At 35.8% G+C, this 22,182-nt stretch overlaps 1 protein-coding gene across 2 annotated transcripts in view; it reads right to left on the minus strand.

Moving 5' to 3' along the window:
• The window catches only part of LOC145688069 (uncharacterized), a 118,046-nt gene that overhangs the window by 94,574 nt on the left and 1,290 nt on the right, over window positions 1-22,182 (minus strand). For both annotated transcript variants that reach the window (XM_081761783.1, XM_081761782.1), the window contains exons 2-3: window positions 15,089-15,404; window positions 10,588-10,716 (exon numbers count right to left, since the gene is read on the minus strand). In XM_081761783.1, the coding sequence (XP_081617909.1) occupies window positions 10,588-10,716; window positions 15,089-15,315 (356 nt within the window). In that variant the 5' untranslated portion in view covers window positions 15,316-15,404. The remainder of the gene's footprint in view (window positions 1-10,587; window positions 10,717-15,088; window positions 15,405-22,182) is intronic.

The raw sequence follows: 22,182 nt of genomic DNA on the forward strand, positions 1-22,182 counted from the left end.
AATTTTCGTTTAACATATAGATTTGAAATATATAATAGTCTGATGTAGTGACATTTGAAAATATATAACTTCATGTTAGGAGCACAAGCCCAAGTTAATCATAAAACCTGTACATCATAGTGTCACTCTGTATACCTCTCAGTTTTCACTCTTTTCTATTATACTCCTTTCCCTTATACTTTTTGTTTGTTGAAATTCAGCGTTCATATTCAGCACCAAAGCTATATGGGACGTGAACCTACAATTTGAGATGGAAAACAAATCACCGTAACGAGTTCAAATTTTACTGCTCTTCCGTCCAGAATAGAGCACGAGCCCACGTGCATCAAATGCGCACGTACTACCGATAGACCAGAGAGGAGGGCTTATTTCTACTTCTCTACCTAATGAAGAGTTACGCAAAACACTATGGTTCTACTTTCTTTTAAAACCGTTTTAACCATTCTCTGGAAGTAATCAATTACTTACCAGGGTTCTGAAGAAACACTAACAAAAAAATGTTGTATTCATTTTGTAATTACTAAAGAACGGAAGTTGTGGCAAAATAACGACAGAAAATGGCAGACAAAATAAATTTTTAAAATGGCACTAAAAAGTGGCAGATTATATTACAAAACACAACATATTCCTTGTACTATTTCACTCACTAAATGTTTAAATCTACTTTGGAGATTATGACTTTGAAAGTATCAATAATCATAACACACTAAAACGAAGAAAATTATAAATAAAAAATATATTATTCTTATACACATAGAACTGCAGATAAAATGTGCTAATAAATACCGTCAACTAGAAACTACGAAAAATCCTCACTTTATATTAGGTAAACCCTACCCTGATACTTGAGCACTTGATAAAAGCAGTTATACTATATAACATATATACTACGCGACATAACATAACCAATTTTTTCCTCGAAGGTCAGGATATAAGGGTTTACTTGTCCCTACCATAAATTCTTCATTGTAACTAGATTTCGGCGTTGCCGCTACAACTCAGGTAGAACTGTATAAAGCTCTCAGTATGGCTAACCCCATTGTGGTTATCATAGTAGCTTCGTACAGCGTTTATTCCCTCTGGCATCTGTAGCTTTTACAGCGTGATTGAAGAACGTATAATTCGGTAACTAGGCTTTGCAATCAGCCCACATCATGTGACAATATATGAAAGCTATTTTATTCTACTTTGTTCAGCTTAAAACACAAATTACTTTGATGTTAATTATGTCGGGAAACATGTAAGTGTTATCGAATAGAGCAAATCTTCTCTACTCCCGATCCAAGCCTTTGCATTGTGTTATTTCCATAAATGATGTAAAGACAATGCTCTAAATAGAAGAAGGGGAGTATGCGGAGTATACTTCCTTACATCTTCCACTTCGAGCACTCGTAAAGGAATAGCAACATAGTTTAAAAACCGAGCTCTTCCTATCTCGAACATTGTCAGTGCGTAGCTGATGCTTGTAGTATTGCGACATTCGGCAGACACAGCCCCTCATGGACCGTAGCTCCAGGGAGTCAGTTTAGTACTTATCTATATTTCCTAGCCAATTTCCTCACTATTTCATTTATTATTTTATTACCAACATCCTAGCCACACTGGAATATCACTCTCCATGAGATCAACGAAGTCAAGCAGTCCTGGGTTTGGTGAAAGGAAAGATAGGTGTGACTATTCGTACTCACCAGACGGTGTTGGCGCCGCGGTGTCCACCCAGCGTCGTGAGGACAATTGGAGGCTACTTGAAAGAAAACAGTAGCGAACTGCAGTCCACGAAGCCAGCATTAACGGCGAGGGTAGCCAATCTGCTAACACATCTAGAGGTCTTCACGAACCGGAATTTTTAGCTCATGTCATAATCAAATAGGCCCGAATTACAGAAAGTTAATAATGAACACAAAATTGCATTTTATTTACACAGGGTGTCATGTTCATTTTCAAATTCCAGGTTTCATCAAGGTTTTCAAGGTTTATTTTTCCTTTTTTTCCAGGTCTATTCAGTAGACTGACATTTATTATAACATGTATAAGTTACTGCAATTTTATATAGTTCTTAACAAAAACTGGTTATAATTAGAGAATGCATATCGCAAGGGATAGTTTCTTTAAAAGACAAGATGAAAAGAAAAAACTGAGTGAAATGTAGGGTCTCAAAACATTTTACACAAGAAAATGTTTAATTAAAATATCCCCTACCAGAAGGCCGGTTGAGAAAAATGTGCAGTAGCTTTAAATATCCTAATGTAGGAATACTATACAGGGGTGAACCTTAATTAAACTGACAAACTTCGGGAAATGATTCTTGGCACCCAAACAAACAAACAAACAAACAAACAAACAAACAAAAAAAAAATCCTCTTTAACTCTTCTCCAGGGCGCATAGTTTCCGAGCTAAAAGGTGCCGAAAAGTGTGGAAAAATGAACTTCCGACGCCTATATTTCCAAAATTATCCAAAGTAGAGAGTGCTGCTTAAAATCTTACAAAGGAAATCATATGTTCAGAACAGATAAGACTTCCCTAAAGAGATATTAAGTTGCACTCTCTACGTAAGATAGGTTTGGAAATATAGGCCTCAAAAGTTAATTTTTCCACACTTTCGGCACCTTGTAGCTCCAAAACTATGTACTGTGGAGAAAAGTTAGAGGAATTTTTTTCTTGTTTCGGGCTCGGGAATCACCTCCCAAAGTTTATCGGTTTAGTTAAGGTTCACCCTGTATAATAGTAAATTTCCGTCAAAAACATTACTTCAAATAAACTAATATTATAGTAGTAGCACGTGAGTATTGATGAACAATGACAAAAATGGCGGGAAAATAGCTTACTCACTACTAAATTATGGGATAAAATACCACAAGAGCATTTTACTACAAGCACTCCCCTTTAAAGTACTCTTGTGGTATTTTATGCTAAGTACTGGTAGGACTTACCGGTGAGTAAGCTATTTTCCCGCCATTTTTGTCAAACTAATATTAGTTTAGAAGTAAGAGGAAAATGATCATATATAATACAATTTCTTAACGCAAAGTAGTCCATATTGTTAAACGATACTGCACATTCTTTTTGGATGGGGACTGGCCATCAGTTATATTTTATTTAAAAATGTATTGTAACATGAAAGTTTAAAAAACTGAAAATGTTATGGAACCACGCACATTATATGAACAAATATACAAAACAACTTTCACAGTGAAAAGTTTTTGACATTTAACTTCTAGAGTTCAACATCCCTTTTAACTCTTTCGCCTGTTCTTCCAACGCATCTACTTCTGCTTCGGTGTCAGTTGGTATTATTTTCTTCTTTAATTCCAACTCTTTTATTTTCTTCTTAATATCTTTCTTTTCTCGAGCTGCTTTGTCTTCTTTTTCACCGCGGTCTTTCAGATATTCATTTCTTCTGCTTGATGCATTCCTCACATACTGGATCATACTCTTTGTGATATTCATATTACGTGTGTCACCAGCAACACGCACAGCAACTAACACACTTCTCTGGGCAATCAAGCACTCCTCTTGGAGATTTTCAACAATGCACTCCTTGTTAATGGAGAAACTCCTTTCCACTGCTGCGTTGCTATGGAAAAGTACACATATCTTATGCATGAATGTTTTAAACGCATTGGATACACCTTCTTTACTTAACAGATCATGGAGAAAAACGTCTAATCTGCCATTTTTGTAACTGAAATTTGACAGTTTTCGTGCTGTGTCTTGGTCTGAACAAAATTTTAAATATTCCAAATTCACCATATCGGGATTTATAGGTGTTATTTGCTTCTTCTCGACAAATGTCTCCAGGGCGAGTGTGATACGTGATTCACGAAGGGTTTCGTTGGTCATAGTTTCTGGAGACAAGCAATTTGGGGCTCTTGTTACACTGTATTTTAAAGGACATTTTAGCATAAGTTTTTTACACAGTTCTTGTAAGAATCTTCTGCATTCTTTCTTAAAGTTCAATATATCAACACCCTTCACTCCTTTAAGCGATGCAACCGCAGAAAATCCAACATCAACTAGATTAAGTGGTTTTAAGATGTCCTTATCAAAAACATCTATTGAAGTAAGTTTTTTTTTTAAGTTTTAGCTATTTTTAAGATATCATCTTTCACGAAGCGGCTTAACAAACTACGAATCAACATGTTTAGGTCATTCCATAGAATCAGTAGTAATGTACTGTCTGTCTGGTACTTAGTGAGAAATTCTTCTAGTTCTACAGATACGGACTGAAGGAACCCTAATCTAGCAGGCAACAGTACATCAGAGATGTGGGCTTTTACTTTAGAGGAGTTTGATGTTTCAGGAGGTTTTGTTTTCACTGCATCAACATAAACTTTTAAGGCAGGAATCATAGTTATGGCATGGTTGATAACTTTAGAATTCTCCACCCACCTAATAGAACAAAATTTAAGAAGGAAAACTGCTGTTCCAGATGCTGCCAGGAAATCTGCTCTTCTTGAAGGGAAGTCCTTGAATAAATAGTACAATGCTCTCAAAAACTGTCACATTCCAACCAGCTTTGGTATGCGCAGTCTTAAAAGACCCATTAACAATATGTAAAGTGCACGTTCCTGTCTCCAAAAGCTGTGGACCTTCACCATTTTCTTCACTCAGATAGGTCTTCAAATCACTCAGAAATTTCAAATTAACGTTAGGGCTATCAAGAGAAACCTGAAGTAACTTACAAAAACCGAGACCCTTGTCCTTGAAAGTATTTATAAATGCACCTAACAAATCCTGGGCAGCAGCATATCCGAGGAATACTGATGTTAAATAACGTGTTAAAACTATTTTCGTCACTGTGCCAGAAACGAACTACTAAGTCCATTTGATTTTTCTGTGAGATAGTGTTTAGGCTTTCGTCGAACGATACTGCAAAACATTCACAATTTTGTAGTTCACGAAGTAATGTCTGTTGGAAATATAGACCCAATCCAAAAGTGATGACAACCTATTTTGTCTTTGTGTAACTGCATATTTTTTAGCGACTCCACACTGAGGAAACATTAAAGGAAACAAATCCGTTGCACTCGCTTGGCTTCTGGCCGATGCATAACTTGTAACTTTGTGTAATGTCCAGATTATTTCTGCTTTCGTTACTTGATCTTGGATAAGATAACTCTTTATTACACCACTAGTTTTTGCTGGGCTTTCACTTTTTTCCTGAACAACTGGAGTAGATGATATGCCAGTCACTTAACTGGAAGACGCTGCAGAATATTTTGTACAGGAAGGCTCCTTGTTAACATTGCTTGAGAACTTTACGATCGAACATTGTGCATTAAGAGCTTTAACAGCTATTTGATGTTTCTTTCCTTTTTCATGAGATTTCAATGATCCAGCTCCCATATTTGAAATGTCAAAATCAGTTCTGCAGAGTTTACAAACTGCTTTAAATGGATCGTTGTACCTAATAACTCATTTTCACTGGCCTTTCCACGAGTCCTGGAATTTAGTTTTCCTTTTCCCTATTTTAATGGCTGAAATATAAAATGTTAATTGTTCGTGTGTAACAGGATTTATTGCAAGACTAGTAAAATGTTAACCTAAATACAAAAAGTGATTCCGTTAAGATGTGGGCAATTTTACTTTTTTCCGGTGATACACCTTTCGGCCACCGGGAATGGTGTTCACTGCGACATCCGCGGGCTTGGATTCCTGTTAAAAAGCTTCGGCACAGGAGTATAAGTGGAATGTTGTTCCAGACCTGTCTACTAATCTTGCTACAGAAACATGTAAACCAATGTCTTCACAAAGCAGCAAATAAGCTTGATTCATACTATGCACATAAGCAGCAACCACAGAGAAAGCTTTTGGTTTGTATGCCAGTATCCTCTCAATGTAAGACACAAACTTAATAGATCATGAAATTTAACTTTTTCAATTACCTTACTCTCATCATCGGGGACTAATTTAGCTCTTTTTGTAGTCACTGTTATGCACAACTACCATGCCAAACAAATAAAATCTTATTCAGTCTCTTCTTGTACCCTCAACATACTTTCCAAAAACATTCACTGCCTGCACTCTGCTCACGTCTGTCTGTCTTTCTCAACTACGTCTCCACTGAATAAGTTATTATTGGCTTTTAATTTATGCTGTGGTATATAGCTTTCTTGCATTTTACAAAAATATACTTATTCCATACCAATTCCAAAAACAATATTTTAAAAACAATTTTAAAACTTTCAGGTTCCTCGTCCAATTCCAGGCTATTTCCAGGTTTTCCAGGTCCAAAAGTAAATTCCAGGCTAATTCCAGGTTTTCAAGGTTTTCCAGGTCAGTAGACACCCTGTTACAGCAATTAGAGGTTTAATTTTGAAGTTATGCTTTAAAAGTTGTTCGGTAAGAACGGTCCAATAAATATCGTTGTACAGTATATTTACAAAGTTAGGCCCGAGAAATATGGTTGTGTATTTTAAAACTTACGGCCCGAAGCGATACATGCTTTTTAGGTCCAAGTCCGGCCCGCGGGCTCGGTTCGAGCCCGTGCAGACCTCTAAACACATCACACCACAGGAATGAGTGCCATAATTCCAGGCCGCCGCCTCCGCCTCCTCCTCCTCCTCCTCCTCCTCCTACTACTACTACTACTAATAATAATAATAGTAATAGGCTTAATAAAGATTCTGCCTATTTGTCTGCTCTGCTCGTATTATATTTCTAACTTTATGATACAGTTAGACAGGTCAATAATTGATCAGTTTGTTTCTAATGTGATTCGTCACGTGTATAGAAACTGGACAAACTACAAATTACGATTCTATACACAGGAAATTAATAATGATAGCTTTATTACTCAGATATTAATTTGCATACATTAATAAATATGAGGATCTAGGTACTTAATAGAATGCTTTTTAATCATTTCTTTTTTAAAGAAAAAAATTTTAAATTGTCATTATAGACAGACGGCCTGCCGAATAATAATAATAATAAAGTTTTCCCAGGACATTGAACAAAGTTATCGTGTCTTGCAAAATGTTTTTGATAGAGACAAGGATCATGTCATCGATAGATTAATCGTCCTCAGAAAGTGAGGAAAACGAAAACGAGGACATGTATTGAAGTGTTAAGTTTCAATTGTTTATTTTATCTATTTATGTGACAATTGAAGCGCTTGGAGGATAAAGGCGTTATATTACATTGTCTGAAACGTTGCATTCTGGCGATTCATGCACGTCTTATATGTTAATCATGCTATGTAACACATTATGTAATGCGTTCTCGTCTGAGTGCAAATATTTAGAAACGATGAAAGCGGTATGTTAACGGACAAAGTTGTGAAAGTCAATTTTCCCGTCATATTCAATTTGTTACATAAAACCTTTATCCTCCAAGCGCTTCAATTTTCAAAATAATGTTCAATCAGGTCTGATATAGTGCTTTATGTGAGATTGATTCTAAGTTGCATGAATTGCATAAATAATAATAATAATAATAATAATAATAATAATAATAATAATAATAATAATAATAATGTTATATATAAAAGACTAACATTAGTGCATCACGCTAACTTCTAATAGTAAATGACGATCATGCTTATTGCAATAATATAATGCAATAATTTAGATTTGAGCATTTATATTTATGTATCCGCAAGTTTGTTATGTATCTGAAAAAAAAAGAAGAAGAAGAAGTGAGTGCAAACAATTGGAGCTCTTATGTATGATTTTAACCTATAATTAGTGCTTGAACTTTTCGGGTAAATAGTACCCGCCCGATACCCATTTTGTTTGGTTTACTCGGTTCTTAGACCTGATAAACCCGTTTGACCCGTGTTTGGCCTGTTTGGACCGTTTGACCCGATAGACTCGTTATGAGTTTGTACATGATAATTAGGACAATTTGTGTTACGATAATAAAGTGAAACAACACATCATTTACAATGACAGATTAAGCTTGTTTTCATAAAAATGGGGTTATCAGGCCAACCCTATTCATACGCTTCAATCGGGCAAACCCGATTCATAAGGTAAAAATACAATATCGGTCCAATGTGCGGTCCAGGATCTATTCTATTTTCCGAGCATTACCGAAAATGCACAGTAGCCGATTATATTATTATTATCATTATTATTATTATATTAATAGGAGAGAAAATTATTTGTTGACCTGTACGAATTTTATTCCTATTTTAAATGGTTATTCTTGTTTTATGTATTTGCTTATTGGTTTGCAACACTCAAAAAGGAGAATAGTTCGAGACTTCATTGTTTACCCTGGCGACAGGGAGAGCGGCTAAGCTTTTGTAATACCGGCAACATTCAACTGGTTGACAAACCGCAGGTGGCCGCTAACACCCTAATGACTGTTTTACTGCTGATAAGAAAAGTTGGTTTAGTTTTGAAAAGCACTATAATTCACTTCTGACTGCATTATACAAGCAATTCTTCAGCCTGTCCATAAACAAGTTATGTCGGTCTCCTCGCTGGGCTACCGCGTGTACCTTTGGTGCACGTGGTCCTGTAGTCGATTCCTGGTGGAAGAGCACGAAAGCTTTAATTTCACAATCATTCACTTTCTTTAATTGTTCGTCTTGTTTAGTCTAAAAGGTATAACCGTAGGACGTTAAGCTAAGAAAAAAGTTATGTCGTCTTTCGTTAAGATGCATTTGAGGCGTAAAAATTATCATTAACATCTACCAATGTGAAAGGAACATGTTTGAAGCACGACATCCAGTAGCTCCAATTTCTGCATAACTTTTGGGGTCTTAATTCAGGTTTGTCGTATATCATCTAGCAAGACATCAACGAGAATTTTAATACAAATACGTAGGGCCAAGCAAACTTAAGGAAGACCTCAGCCCTCTCTGCTTCCCTCAGGTTCGGCGCCCATGGCCACAACTTTGTGATTTATAGCAACACATATTTGGTGTATACCGTGATCTCCATATATTTGACTGGTTAACAATGATTCATCTCGTTCAGTGAGGAATGGTAAATTCCATATCTCACTAGTCGTCTGCATTCCACGATAACTGCGAACAATGTGTCTTATATTTTCAATTCAATGCAGAACAAACTTAAAAAGCAACTATAAAATGGCAAATATGGCCAATGATTGCACTAAATTGCATTTATTCAGGATTTGTTGTAAATATGGCAAAATATGTCATTTTACCACAATTGCAGGTCTTCAGTAATTACTTCAAGAAGTACATATAATTTCTTACTTGTAAGTTTGTTGGGTTGAAAATTGTGCTATACAATGTGTGCATTTTTTTTGAAATACGGAATAGCGAAGTTTAGACGAAATGTGAAATTTTGTACATCAATACGTGTGCGAAATTAGAGGGAAGAAAATTTCTGAGTGTGTTTCTGTAAAAGGAATACCTGAAAAGATGTAACTGGTTACCAACAAAAGAAAGGACATAAGAGCCAATACAAAGTGGACGGAGCCAGGATCATGACCAATGTGGTCAAAATGCCTCTTTGTTGTTCGGATGACAAGCAAAGTACCAGTTCAGGTGGAAAGTTGTTTGTGTCAGGTGGTTATATTGTTCTGTGTTAGAGGTGCTTTCTTGATTATGTTTTTGTTCAAAGACGGCAAGCCAAATACAGGCAAGAAACATCTAGAGCCATGAGTATCCGAAGGAATGTTGTGTCACACTTCTTAGTTTCCACTTTTAACCATAATCAACTCCAACAGACAGATGATGTATCGCGAAGACATAGCTAAGCACAAATCCACAAGATGATCGCTACTGCCAGACGCCATCCCACTTTATTTCCACGTCAACTGGCTTAAGAGCTCGCTGTGGCCATATGGCGAGCTATATTACGTTCAACTTATCTTTGAGATTACACGGACGTTCTCTTTGCAAAAAAGTGTGTCACTGACTTCAGTGCAAATAATACACCATCTAGAGAGATGTCAACATCGTGACTGAGCCCCCGTTTTACCTATGTTTATGGCTCAGCGTGTAGAACGGTTTCCGACGTGCACTTACATGGCGACAGCAGAACACAAGATACCATCCATCGAATATCAGGGGAAGGAATTATTATGGGGGTGGCAGTATACTGGTGTGGGACGATATCATGATCTATGCCGAAATTTACATCGTTCAGGCTGGTACCCACCCACATATGGCTGCTCTTGTTGACGACTTCCTTGTCAGTGAAGATATTGCTCGGATGGAATGGCCAACCAGGTTTCCTGAACTATATCCAATCAAACATGCCTGAGATAAACGGATAAAAGAACGTCATCCTTTCCCGGAGAAGCATGAGAGCTAAAAGTGCCTCTTGGTAAAGAAAGGTGTTTCATATCCACCGACCTTTCAACAACCTTAGTTTTAGTATGTTGTGAGGTGAAAACAAGCAGTTTGGGGAATCCTATTTCTAATTAAAGTGCAAAATTTATATTTTGTGACATAGATACATTATATTTTGATTTATATATGTCCATGCTGTTTTTTTTTTTTTTTTTTTTTTTTTTTTTTTTTTGTTACATATAACTTAATTTACGTAATACTAAGATAAAACAAAATGCCAAACCAAACGTACAGATTAAAGTTGACCACTGCAGCACAAAATTTATTTAATAACTAATATCTAAATGTACATAATGAAAATATTTACTTAGTTTGTCCGTAAATATCCAGAACTCTGGCCCTAAATATAATTCCCTCTCTATTTTCAGCCAGTATATAATCGCCAATGTTGGGAAGTTTCAACAGTCGCTCAACAGTAGGATCTACCATTTTCATTCTGAAACGAAAAATTTATTTTTACTAACAATTCTGGCAATACTGTTGTCATATTTTTTTATGAGCAATTACAACAACGCCAACTGACCCTTAACGTACACAGAATAAATAGATATAAAGGAATACTACTTTTTGATAAAGGTATTCAATATTTCATAAACTGACTTCAACATGCTAGTTGAGAGAGAAGTGTTAGATAGGAATACGCGAAACACTTATTGATATTTGTATGTGTATATGTGTTCTTCAGTTTTTCTTCCCAAATTCATTAATTAGACTGGTCAGGGAAGATTTGTTTCATAGTAAAATAAATACATAAATTACTTAAATTTTTTAAAAAAATGATATTTTACATAGCATATTTGCACGCTAAATCCAGCTATGTAATCACAATGTCTCCATCCACAGTTGTGTGTTTTAATATACCTCTAAATTATTCCTTTCAATCTATACGTGCTATTATTACACAAGAAAATAAAAATGACGTTCCGGTTTAAAAAAAGAAGAAAAAAAAAGAAAACGGACTTGACACTTTTACAGGAAAAGATAAATGTTTAACTTTTTCGATACTGTGATAAAACTTTTTAAGATTTCTGCTTCTCGAACATACTATACAGTTTTACAATGGTAATCATTCTGTGAACGAACCATTGGTCCAGAAACATAACACATGTTCATAATTAAGGATTGTCCATTGAATAATATTGAAAAGGGCAGTATAATATTTCACAACGAGCATAATTAACTCTATGGGCTATGGAACCCGGAGATTCAAAGCCGCATTCACAAAAGATTTCCACTGATTTCTGTTCTTAGCCAACTGAACCCAGCTTCTACTTGGTATTCCTACTGCTGCGAGATCCATCTTAATATTCTCCTCCCTTCCCCGCCTAGGTCTTCCTAATGGTCTTTTTCCGATTGGGTTTCCAGCTAAAATTTTGAAATCATTTCTATTATTTTCCCATTCTGGCTACATGACCTGCCTACTTGAACCTCCTAGATTTAATGACTCTAACAATGGTAGGTAAACCGTACACTACAATAGGCATGATCATCATTTTATATAAGTATTTTCAGCTTCAAATTCTTCGACAAAATATTTTGAACTTAATACCACGAATTCACTACTTTCATTCGATATTTCCTTTCTTCATGGGTATCGTTATGGTCTCTTACCGTTGATCCTGGATGTCTGGAAGTATCCACTTTGTCGAAATTATTATCTGATATTTTAACATATCCACTATTAGGTCATGGCGAACTTCCATGTATTTAGTTTTCTCTGCATTTATTTCTAAACCTATATCCCTACAGGCGTTTAATGAAATCTCTCCATTTTTTTCTATTGTTCTCATATCATTCCATATGAGGTTTACTATCTTTGATTATCCTCATAACGTATTCTATAACAAAACTGAATAATAATGAGAACAATGCATCTCTTTGTTTCAGGCTATTCTCGATGTGAAAGCTCGTGGACAAATATTTCCCTAATCGGACTTTACTTTGGAATTCATTTCAACACATCTTAATTAGCCCAACTAGTTTTCTCGGTATCCCAATAAGAAAGTTATACGATGTTTCCCTCCTAACCGAGTCGTAGGAATTTCTGAAATCAATACACAATTAATGTACAGGAGTATTGTAATCTCATTTCTCCTCGAGTATTCAATGAAGAATAAATATCTCGTCGATAGTTGATCTACTCCGCACTGACAATCTCCAATAATTTCACCTGCATATGGGGAAAATCTTGCTAATAGAATGTTTGAGAGGATTTTAAAGGATGTTGACAAAAATATATCTTCCTGGACTAATTATTACAATTAGTTTTGTCGCCTTTCTTGTGAATTAGAACAATGATTGATTCTTTCCACTCTTGTGGCAATTCCTCCTTGTTCCACATGAGAAGAATGCCTTTGTACAACTTGTTCTATAGATTTTTCCCTCCAGCTAAAATTAAGTCAACAGGAATTTCGTCTACACTCGGAGATCTGCGTTTCTTTAATTTCTTTATAGCAATTTCTATTTCTGTTTGGTTAGGCTCTGGAATATACAGTTCTATTGCATTCACTACACTTTCTCCACGTATATTATTTTCTGGTTGCATATTGATCAAACTGCCATAGAAAGTGTTTCCATCTATTGAAAACTGTGCCTTTCGCTTTTAAATCAGGAGATTATATACCGAGTTCCATGTACCTAACTTGACGGGCTCATGAGGTACCATATTTTTGGCTTAATTTGGAACCCCTTCTACTTCCCTTAGGATGCACCCTTTAATCAATGTTATATAATAAAATCGAGCTCAAGATAGATACTAACCATGTTCTAAATTTCATTTCAAACTGTTCAACCCGTGATCCGGTAAAAAAAAAAAAAAAGGCAAGATTGCTTTCTATGTGAAGAAAGGAATTATAGAAAATTCCTTCTCCCCATAAAACGAAAAGTTTCAAAAACGCTGGAACACATGTCAACTTATTGTTAATAAGGAGTTCATATACTAAGTCTCATCTTCCTGACTTGGCGAGCTCGTGACATACTGCACTTTTTATTTAAATTTGAATCCCCTCTATCGCCTCCCTAGGATGCATCCTTGAATCAAACTAATACGTATGATAAAAACCTGGCTCAAGGTAGGTACTATGTTCAAAAATTCATTTCAAATAGTTCACCCGTTTCCTCGTTATGCGATCGCAAACAACATCCAACATCGCTTGAAATGTCAAAATTATATAAAATGACCCCCTTCTCTTAAAACTGGAATTCTCAAAAATACTGGGACACAGGTCCACTTATTTTTAATAAGAAGTTTATATATCAAGTTTCATCATCCTAACTTGACAGGATCATGGGATACTCAGTTTTTCGCATAGTTTTTTTCCCTCCTCGCCCCCCCCCCCCCAGAACATAAAAGTAACATGATAGAAAACAATATTTTTTATTTTTACTTATAAGTAGATTACACTTGAATACTGTTAAAGCGAATTTGATCGAGCACAAGCAAAATTCGTTATCCATGATTCCCAAACAATGTTTTCAATGGTGTTCTGGTCTGGTGATGATCTCTTGATAAATACGTATTTTAAGTTAATTCTCAAACTAGGCGGATCTAGCGTTTTAAGAATAAGTTCCCTCGAATTTACATCTACTGACGATACAGTGTAATAATAATAATAATAATAATAATAATAATAATAATAATAATAATAATAATAAATGAATATTCACTCAATTTCTCATACAATACTATCACAGAAATCCATTGAATTTCCTGGGGGAAAAGTTTAGCTTTATTGACGAATGTTACATCACAGAAATACATAATTGTCAATATCATTTTTGATTGAAATCTAATCCTATAAATAAGAAGGCACTTTCATCTCTCATTTTTAGTAATTTCACACAATTTAAAAGTTATTACTCGGAAAGCAATCAAAAGCAAGATGTACAGTTTTCAAATAATATAAAAGGAGTTAAGAAAATCAATGACACGCTAGAAAACATGAGATATAGGATGAAAATAAACGTTAGAAAAAGCAATGGTGATTGAAACGAAGCAGAGGTGACTAGTTTTCGTTACCTTGATAGTACTACTTGTGAAAAGATGAAATGAGAATGTTAAGTAAAAGCAAGGCTAGGAATGGCGAAAGCGTATTTAAGAAAGATTATTTTGTGGGTCCTTACATAAAAAATAAATAAATAAAAAAAAGAATCATAAAATGTTTTGTGTGGAGTATGGAGCACACACATGTAGTATGCAAAAACGCACAAAGAAGTCTGAAGTTTTCGAAATGTGGATGTGGAAAAGAATGGACACAGCTGGGTCGAACGGAAAACGAATGAAATCACCGAAATGAAATATTTGAGTTTAACGTTCCACAATTATGCCCTCTAGGTTAAGGAAGACGGATGATTAAGGCAAATGAATTGTAATCGAAGAATTGATGGAATGAGAATGTGGGAGGAAACGGGAGTACCCCGAGAAAACTTACGAACAAGATGATGTTGACCAGGAAGGAAAACGAATGAAGAAGTGTTAAAAATTGCATAAGAAAAATAATAATATTAAATGTAATGCAAAGACGAAGGGAAACCGGTTAACCCTTTGGTTAAAGACCTGTATCATGAGGAACGTGCTAAAAGTTCCAGTGGAAAGAAAAATGAGAAGGAGGGAAAGAAGCTAGAACTGCTGAACGATATTAAAACGGATGATTGCTACCTCAAAACGAAGTGCTTAGCTGAAAGACCGTGGTGTTTGTAGCAGATGCATTGCCAATATTGCATAATACCTGATGATGACAATAGGCTCAAAGTGTAACTAATTAATTTAATTGAGGAACCTATTCACATGTCTTACACATTAGCCTTACCTTAACTTCGTCTTCAATAGCTTATAATTAAGCTCGGAGTCTGCGTGACGAAGCCAAAATCTTTCAGGTGTGACACCAGAGACAATTCTCATTTCTCTAACATCTCCTTCTTTAATATCTAACGGCGGAACAAAGTATGTATTTTGTTCCTCAGTTTCACCTTTAAACATCTCATCCTGTGTCTGTGAGTTGTAAACGAATTCTAAATTTGGACGAGGGTTTTCCATTTTGCCTGTAGTGAACACTGCTTTCGTACGAAATACTACGAGTTATCTTCTTCTTTCACTCTGACTACGATCAGTATGAGCCATTTAATCTGAAAAGAAAAAGGAATGCTTTGATTTAATTTTTTTTTTCTAAATGAAAAATTTACAAATTCCATACAGTCATAAATAAATCAAAGAAAGCGACACTGACAATGTTATTATGTTTTAAGTTTAAAATCCCCTTTAAGCAACACGATTTTATGACGTGTGGACGTTCGAACCACTGTAAATGCCTTCAATGCTCTCCCACCGGAAATGGAACTCGGGATCACGTATACCAAATGCGCACGTGCCGACCAGTAAACTACCAAGAGAAGCTAATTGACACGTTTCTCCGAGTCATACTTGGTTTTTAGACTTCCAAGCTATGCGTAGGTGTTAGAAGAAGTCTTTCGACGTTCATCTGTCAGTTGACAGGTATCAAGAGGGAAAGCATAAGAGATATGGAGAAGTAGTTTTCTGCAATCGATTCAGCGTTTCAAAAATAAATTTCATTTCCTAGGTTAACCCTGTATACAAACCGGAAGTAGTTAAAATTAATCATTTCCGGTATCAATATTTATCGCCAAAGAACCAACATGGTAACAGATAACAATAAGTGGTTTTCTGTAACCAATCCAGTCTCTGAAAGAAACATATTGTCACCACCCTCAATACTCTACCAAAAACGGTAATGGCTGAAATTTATATTCACTTTCGGTTTCTAAACTGATTTCCATCGACAAAGAACTGTAAGAGATATAGAGATGCGGTTGTTTGCAAACGATTCAGTGTCCCAAGAAATGTCTTATCTCCTTCACTAACCTATCATTGTACGCTGAAGTTGTACAACTTAATTTTCGATTTCATCATTTATCGCCATAGAATGAAAATGGTAATAGACAGCGACAAGCGATTTTCTGTAATCGGTTCAGGGTCTTTAGAGAACATACCGTTACAAAACTCTACGAAGATCGAAAATGGTTTGAAATTTACTATTACTTCCGGTTTCAATCTGATTTACGTAGAGCAAAAACTGTTAGAGATATCGAGATGCAGTCTTTTGCATTCGATTCAGCTTCCCAAGAGTAGGTTCCATCTAGCTCTTCCCTTAACGAGCTGTTCGATCCGAAATTGGTTCAAATTAATGATTTCCGCTTTCAAATTTTATCGCCATAGAAAAAAAAAAGAACAGTAAGGCATAGCGAATTAATGGCTTTTTGATATCGATTCAGAGTTTAAGAAACAAGTTCTACTTTGATCTTATCAATTTACTGCAACCAGTAGTTATAGATGTACTACTCCAAGTTTGAGTACGGAATTTCCGTAGTTTGAAAGTCTACTGTAGTTTCACACTGTGAAATGAAACTCACTTGTTAGTATATCTTACCGTTTTAATTCTGTGGAAATTAGTGTTGAAATTGGAAGTAATAGTAAAGTGGAACCAGTTTTGGTTTTGGTAGATTGTTGTGGATAGTCATGATAGGTTGTCCTGAAACGTTTAATCGTTGAAACCGGAAATGGCTAACTTGATCAACTTCTAATTTGAACAGACGCTTAACGGAAGTGATGGAACCTATTCTTGGGATGCTGAATCCATTGCAAAAACAGCTGCTCGGTATCTCTTACAGTGTTTGCTCTAATACTTGTAGACAAACGGACGGATAGAGCCGTTCTGTAAAACTTGAAACACTTACGCGTTCACATAGCATAGTTTGGAAGTCTAAAACCCAGTTCAAAGTAGCTGTTAACTATATTCAAGAATTCATTTCAAACGTATTAGCTATTTTCCCGTGATACGATTAGATGAACAAATGGCCATACCAATTAAATGTGTATGGGGGCACGGTGGCTCAGTGGTAGAGCGCTTACCTCTGGTATGTGGAGTCCTTGGTTCGATTCCCGGTCAAGTTAGTTTGTGGTGGACAACAAGGTTTCCGTGGGTTTTCTAGGAGTATTCCCGTTTCCTTCGATATTCTTATTCCACCAATTATTCCATTATCATTCACTTGCCTTAATCATCCGTGTCCCTTAACCTAAAGGGCATAATCGTGAGACGTTAAACTGAAAGATTTCATTTCATTCTTAAAAAGTTTGGAGAGTTCAGTGAGACAAATAAATCATGTGTTTGACACTTTAATAAACAAAATCAACGTAAATGATATCCTTCCACCTGATAGTCATAAATTTACTTGTTTCGTTAGGAAAAGGCTCTGAGGGTGTATGTATTCTAGGCGCCACCTCTAAAGTGCACTGGCACAGCGCGTATAAGCGAAGTAATTTATATATTTACCTTTCTAATATTTAAATGAATGTAAGAATAACATATACCTTATTTACGATTTTTTTTTTAAATATAAAAGTGGCGTGGAAATAGCAGATGTTTTAGGAAACTTGTAACGTATACTCAAATTAATTAAAGACCCCCCCCCCCGCTGGTCTAGTGGCTAGCATGTGTATCTTTAGTGCATGTGGCCCGGGTTCGATACCCGGTGGGAGAGCACAAAAGAAATTACTTTTACAATAGTTCAATTTCGTTAGTTATCCGTCTCATTTAGCCTAAGGGTATAAACGTGTGTGTGTGTGTGTTTTTTTTAATTAATTAATGTTGTTTTGAATAGAACATAGAAGTAAATTGGAAAAAGCACATACACATTGTTACATATAATTATTGAACATTTCTTTACTTATTTAGTTTCAGAAGGATTTCCAAGGAAAAACCTTACAGGCGACATATCCTTTCATAGCAGTACACTTTTTTTTTTTTTTTTTTTTAATTGACAGGTTATGTAGGTGAAATTATTTGCCTTTTTTTTAACTGGATGGATGTTAGAATACCCCTTTTGGCGATCCAGAAAGAAAGAAAAAATCTTCTTTTGAAAAGGGTTTCCTAAGTATTCGGGATTTAAATGCCATATCTGCTCCTTATCGATGTGCGTTCTAAGCTAAGCCAACCGGGCAGCATGTACAAGAGACTAATTTGTACGCCTCCATTTATAATTTGATGGGTGTACACATACTCTCATGCCCTGTGTAAATTTCCTCTTCCTCAATCGTTCATAAGCCCACTCGATTCTTTAGTCCGAAACGGGCTCGAAAATTGTAGTACCTAGTTTAGGTGACATCTCTGTTTATAATGCATGCTCGTATTAAAATTATTTTGCACAACATATCACGGAAAGTAAATTATACCACAAAGTGTGTAAATGAAATTTTAGGGAGTAGAGGTCTAAAGTAGTAATCAAATGATATAATTATACAAAAAGTCGTGTAATGTATACAAGAACATATGATCTTAATGAAATTCATATCAGGGAAAAGGGGCTGAAAGTTAAAGACTTTTTAAGAAACCCCTAAGAAGGTAACTTTTCTCAACGGGAGATATATTAGCAGACAGAGGGTGCGTGCAGACCACAAGATGATGGGTACCGCTAAATTATATGTGTCTTTATTATTATTATTTTAACTGAAGGATGTATAAATGATCTTATTCCCAATACACATTTTAAATTGTTTATCCCGACGGATGCGTGAATATCTTTATACGCGACTCGCTAACGTTTCTCCAATCGTTTAATTTCAGTAGTGTTTTAGCGGTGAAACTAAATTTGGCTCACCTCTGTTTATAATTATGCGTCATTTTTCTGGTCGGGTTATGCAAATGAAATAAGTTATTTGCAAGATCGAGAACCCTTCACTAAAACGGCATTGTAACTTTCAAGAATATACTGTTCCCGATTCGCAACAAATTTTTAGTTATTTATTTAAAAAGAGTTTCAAAATTGTATTTGTTTGAAGCGACATCTCTGTTTCTAATGTAATCACACATATTAATTTAAGCTTGCTATGCATAACGTAAATGAGTAAAATAAATTATCAATCTTATTTTATTGCGAATTAACTAAAAGAGTTTTGAAATGGTAACATCTATATCTGAGTTAAATTCAAATATTTCTTGAATTCTTTACCTTTAAATTGATTCAAAAATTAAATAATTTCATAAACTATCCCTGGTCCTAATGGATATATGAGTTTCAATTAAAGATAACTGGTACCGTGAAAATAAATTAAATAATTTATGTTTTACTTGAGGAAAGAAAGAAAAATAATAGATTTTTTCTATACTAAATAATAATAATAATAATAATAATAATAATAATAATAATAATAATAATAATAATAAAACACTTTGAAACACGTTCCAAATTGTAGCTGCTTTAAACGTCATCGGTTTGTTCTGTATGAAAAAAATTAATGAAAACTGCCTTAATGTGAATGAAATAAATAATATTTTCCTTTTTTTTTCTAAATTGTATATATATTTCTACCTTTATTCCAGATTTTTTTATTTGTTTAAATTTTAAAAGGCTTTCAAAGTTGAACGTACTTAAGACATAGGATGACGTGTCAGTCGAAATTCTTTCAGGTAGAACTAATAGAGATGTGTCGTTCGCGAACGAGTCGTTCCTTTGGAACGAATCCTTTCTGAGAACGAATGGAACGAATCCTTGAAAGGAATCAAACTCATTTTGAAAGGAACGAGTATGCACTGCAAAGCAGCATGTGTATCGCCTTTGGCAAATGGAAGAAACACTAGACGTAGACGACACTGGCTGAAGATCTTCGATTGAACACTTCCGTTTTGCTGCGAAAGTTAACGAAGTTCCCTTCTACAAAGCTATAAACGAAAGGACGACCATTCCTTCCTCTCGCCGCGCCAACTCCTAAACAAAAAAAAAAAAAAAAAAAAAAAATAAAAATAAATAAATAAATAAATAAAATAAAATAAAAAAAAAAAAGTGGCGTGAACGAAGGAATCATGGAATCAAACTTTCCTTCGTTTTCTCAACATTGTCGTACAAACTACTACAAACGAGGAACGAGGGGCTTCACAAATAGAGTCAAAAGTGGATGTGGAACGAAGGAATCAAAAAATGCAGTCAAAACTGGCAGTGAACGAAAGAACTCACGAAAGGGAATCATATTGGCCTTGTTTTTGAGTGGCGAATATATACTTCCGATTTACCACGAAGTTTCCCTTCACTCCCGTCTCCAGCTGGACACAAAGAAAACACCATTGAAAAGAAATATTTAAACAAACATGAGTATCGTATAATGCGAGCTGAGCTCCGCGAAAGAAACAAAGAAATTGAGGCAAATGACAAATTAAAACATAAAATAATACTAACCAGTGGCGGAACCTCATATTCGAGCCCCTCCCACACACAAAACTTCTTCTCACCTCCCCGCTTCGCAAAAACTTCTTATAAGGGCAAATTAAGTCTATAAAACAAATCAATCCTTTTAAGTGTTATTCCAACACGGAGATTTGAAATGAGGGAATGAAGAACACAATGTAAACATAAGTAATTAATAATCAGAGCATTACTCTGCGTTATATACATATACACAGGCGCGGATCCAGGATGTGGTCAAGAAGGGGGGGAGCTAAAGCCTATCCCAGTCAGCCTTCATATTGCCCAGTCAACAATGTAATCAAGTGCCATTTTATCTAGTGTAAATTCGGACCTCAAGGGGGGCTATAGCCCTTGGATCCGCCTCTGTATATATATAATATGCAGAGGCGGATCCAAGGAGAGGCTATAGGGGCTATACCCCCCTTAAGGTCCGAATTTACACTGGATAAAATGGCACTTGATTACACTATTCACTGGACAATATGAAGAAAATGAAATCTTTAAGTTTTACGTCCCACGGTTATGCCGGTTAGGCTAAAGGAGACGGTGATGATGAGAGATGAGTGAAATGGTGGAATGAAGAAAGTGGGAGGAAACGGGAGAACCCCGAGAAACCCACGCACACGGTGTTTGTCCACCAAAAAAATTCACTTGGAGAGGGCTGGGATCGAACCCGAAACCCCAAGCACCAGAGGTAAATGCAGGTCACTGGGAAAGTAAATAACACTTTTCTTCCTCTGATCTCTCACTGTGAATCACTCCAGTGTTGAATTCAGACATACTTAAGGGGGCTCAGCACCCCTTGAATATTTATATATAGTGCATATCTAGAATATAGTGTATATCTAGAATATCTATTGCCCCTCCTTGTACAAAAATCTGAATTCACCACTGAATCAGTCGTATACAAATACACGTATGTTCGTTGCAGTACAACAGTGTAATTATCATAAACAAAAGAAAGGAAAGCTTTAGTTTAACGTCCCACGATTATGAAAACGGAATGCTAAAGGAGACGGATGAAATTGCAAGTGAATGATGATGAAAAATGGTTAAATGAGAAAGTGGGAGGAAACGGGATAACCCCGAGAAAACCCACGAGCAACGATGTCGTCCACCACGAACTTACTTGGTCGGGGATCGAGCCCGCGACCCTTCGCACCAGAGGTAAGCGCTCTACCACTGAGCCACCGCGTCCCCAATAATCATAAACAGTCCATTCACATGTAGTAAATACAGTTTTAAACAACGTAACAGTTCTCATGCAAAAAGTTTTCTGATAATTAGATACTTGTGTTACATAGTACAATCATTGCCTCATTTCGAATATCTGTGTTGGGAAAATACCTGAAATGATTGAATTGCTTTATAGGCCCTGACAAGAATTTTGCGAGAGAGTGGGGTGAGATGAATTTTCGCGCGGGGGACCGAGAAGAATTTTTGCGTGGGGGCTGATTCTGAAGTTCTGCCACTGTTTCCTTGGTGTTATAAGTAAGAGAAAAAAGAATGACAACCCATTCTTATAGTTCATTCACCTTGAAGAACTTTATTGTACTCGTTCCTTGTTTCCAATGTTCATTTTTTTGTTGTTGTTTTCTTTATTTGGGTCCGCGCCCGCCAAGAGAGAGAGAAGAAGAGAAGATGGGTACCG

The sequence above is a fragment of the Thermobia domestica genome, chromosome 6 (genome assembly GCF_964235325.1).
Source record: "Thermobia domestica chromosome 6, izTheDome1.hap1.1, whole genome shotgun sequence".
NCBI lineage: Eukaryota > Metazoa > Arthropoda > Insecta > Zygentoma > Lepismatidae > Thermobia > Thermobia domestica.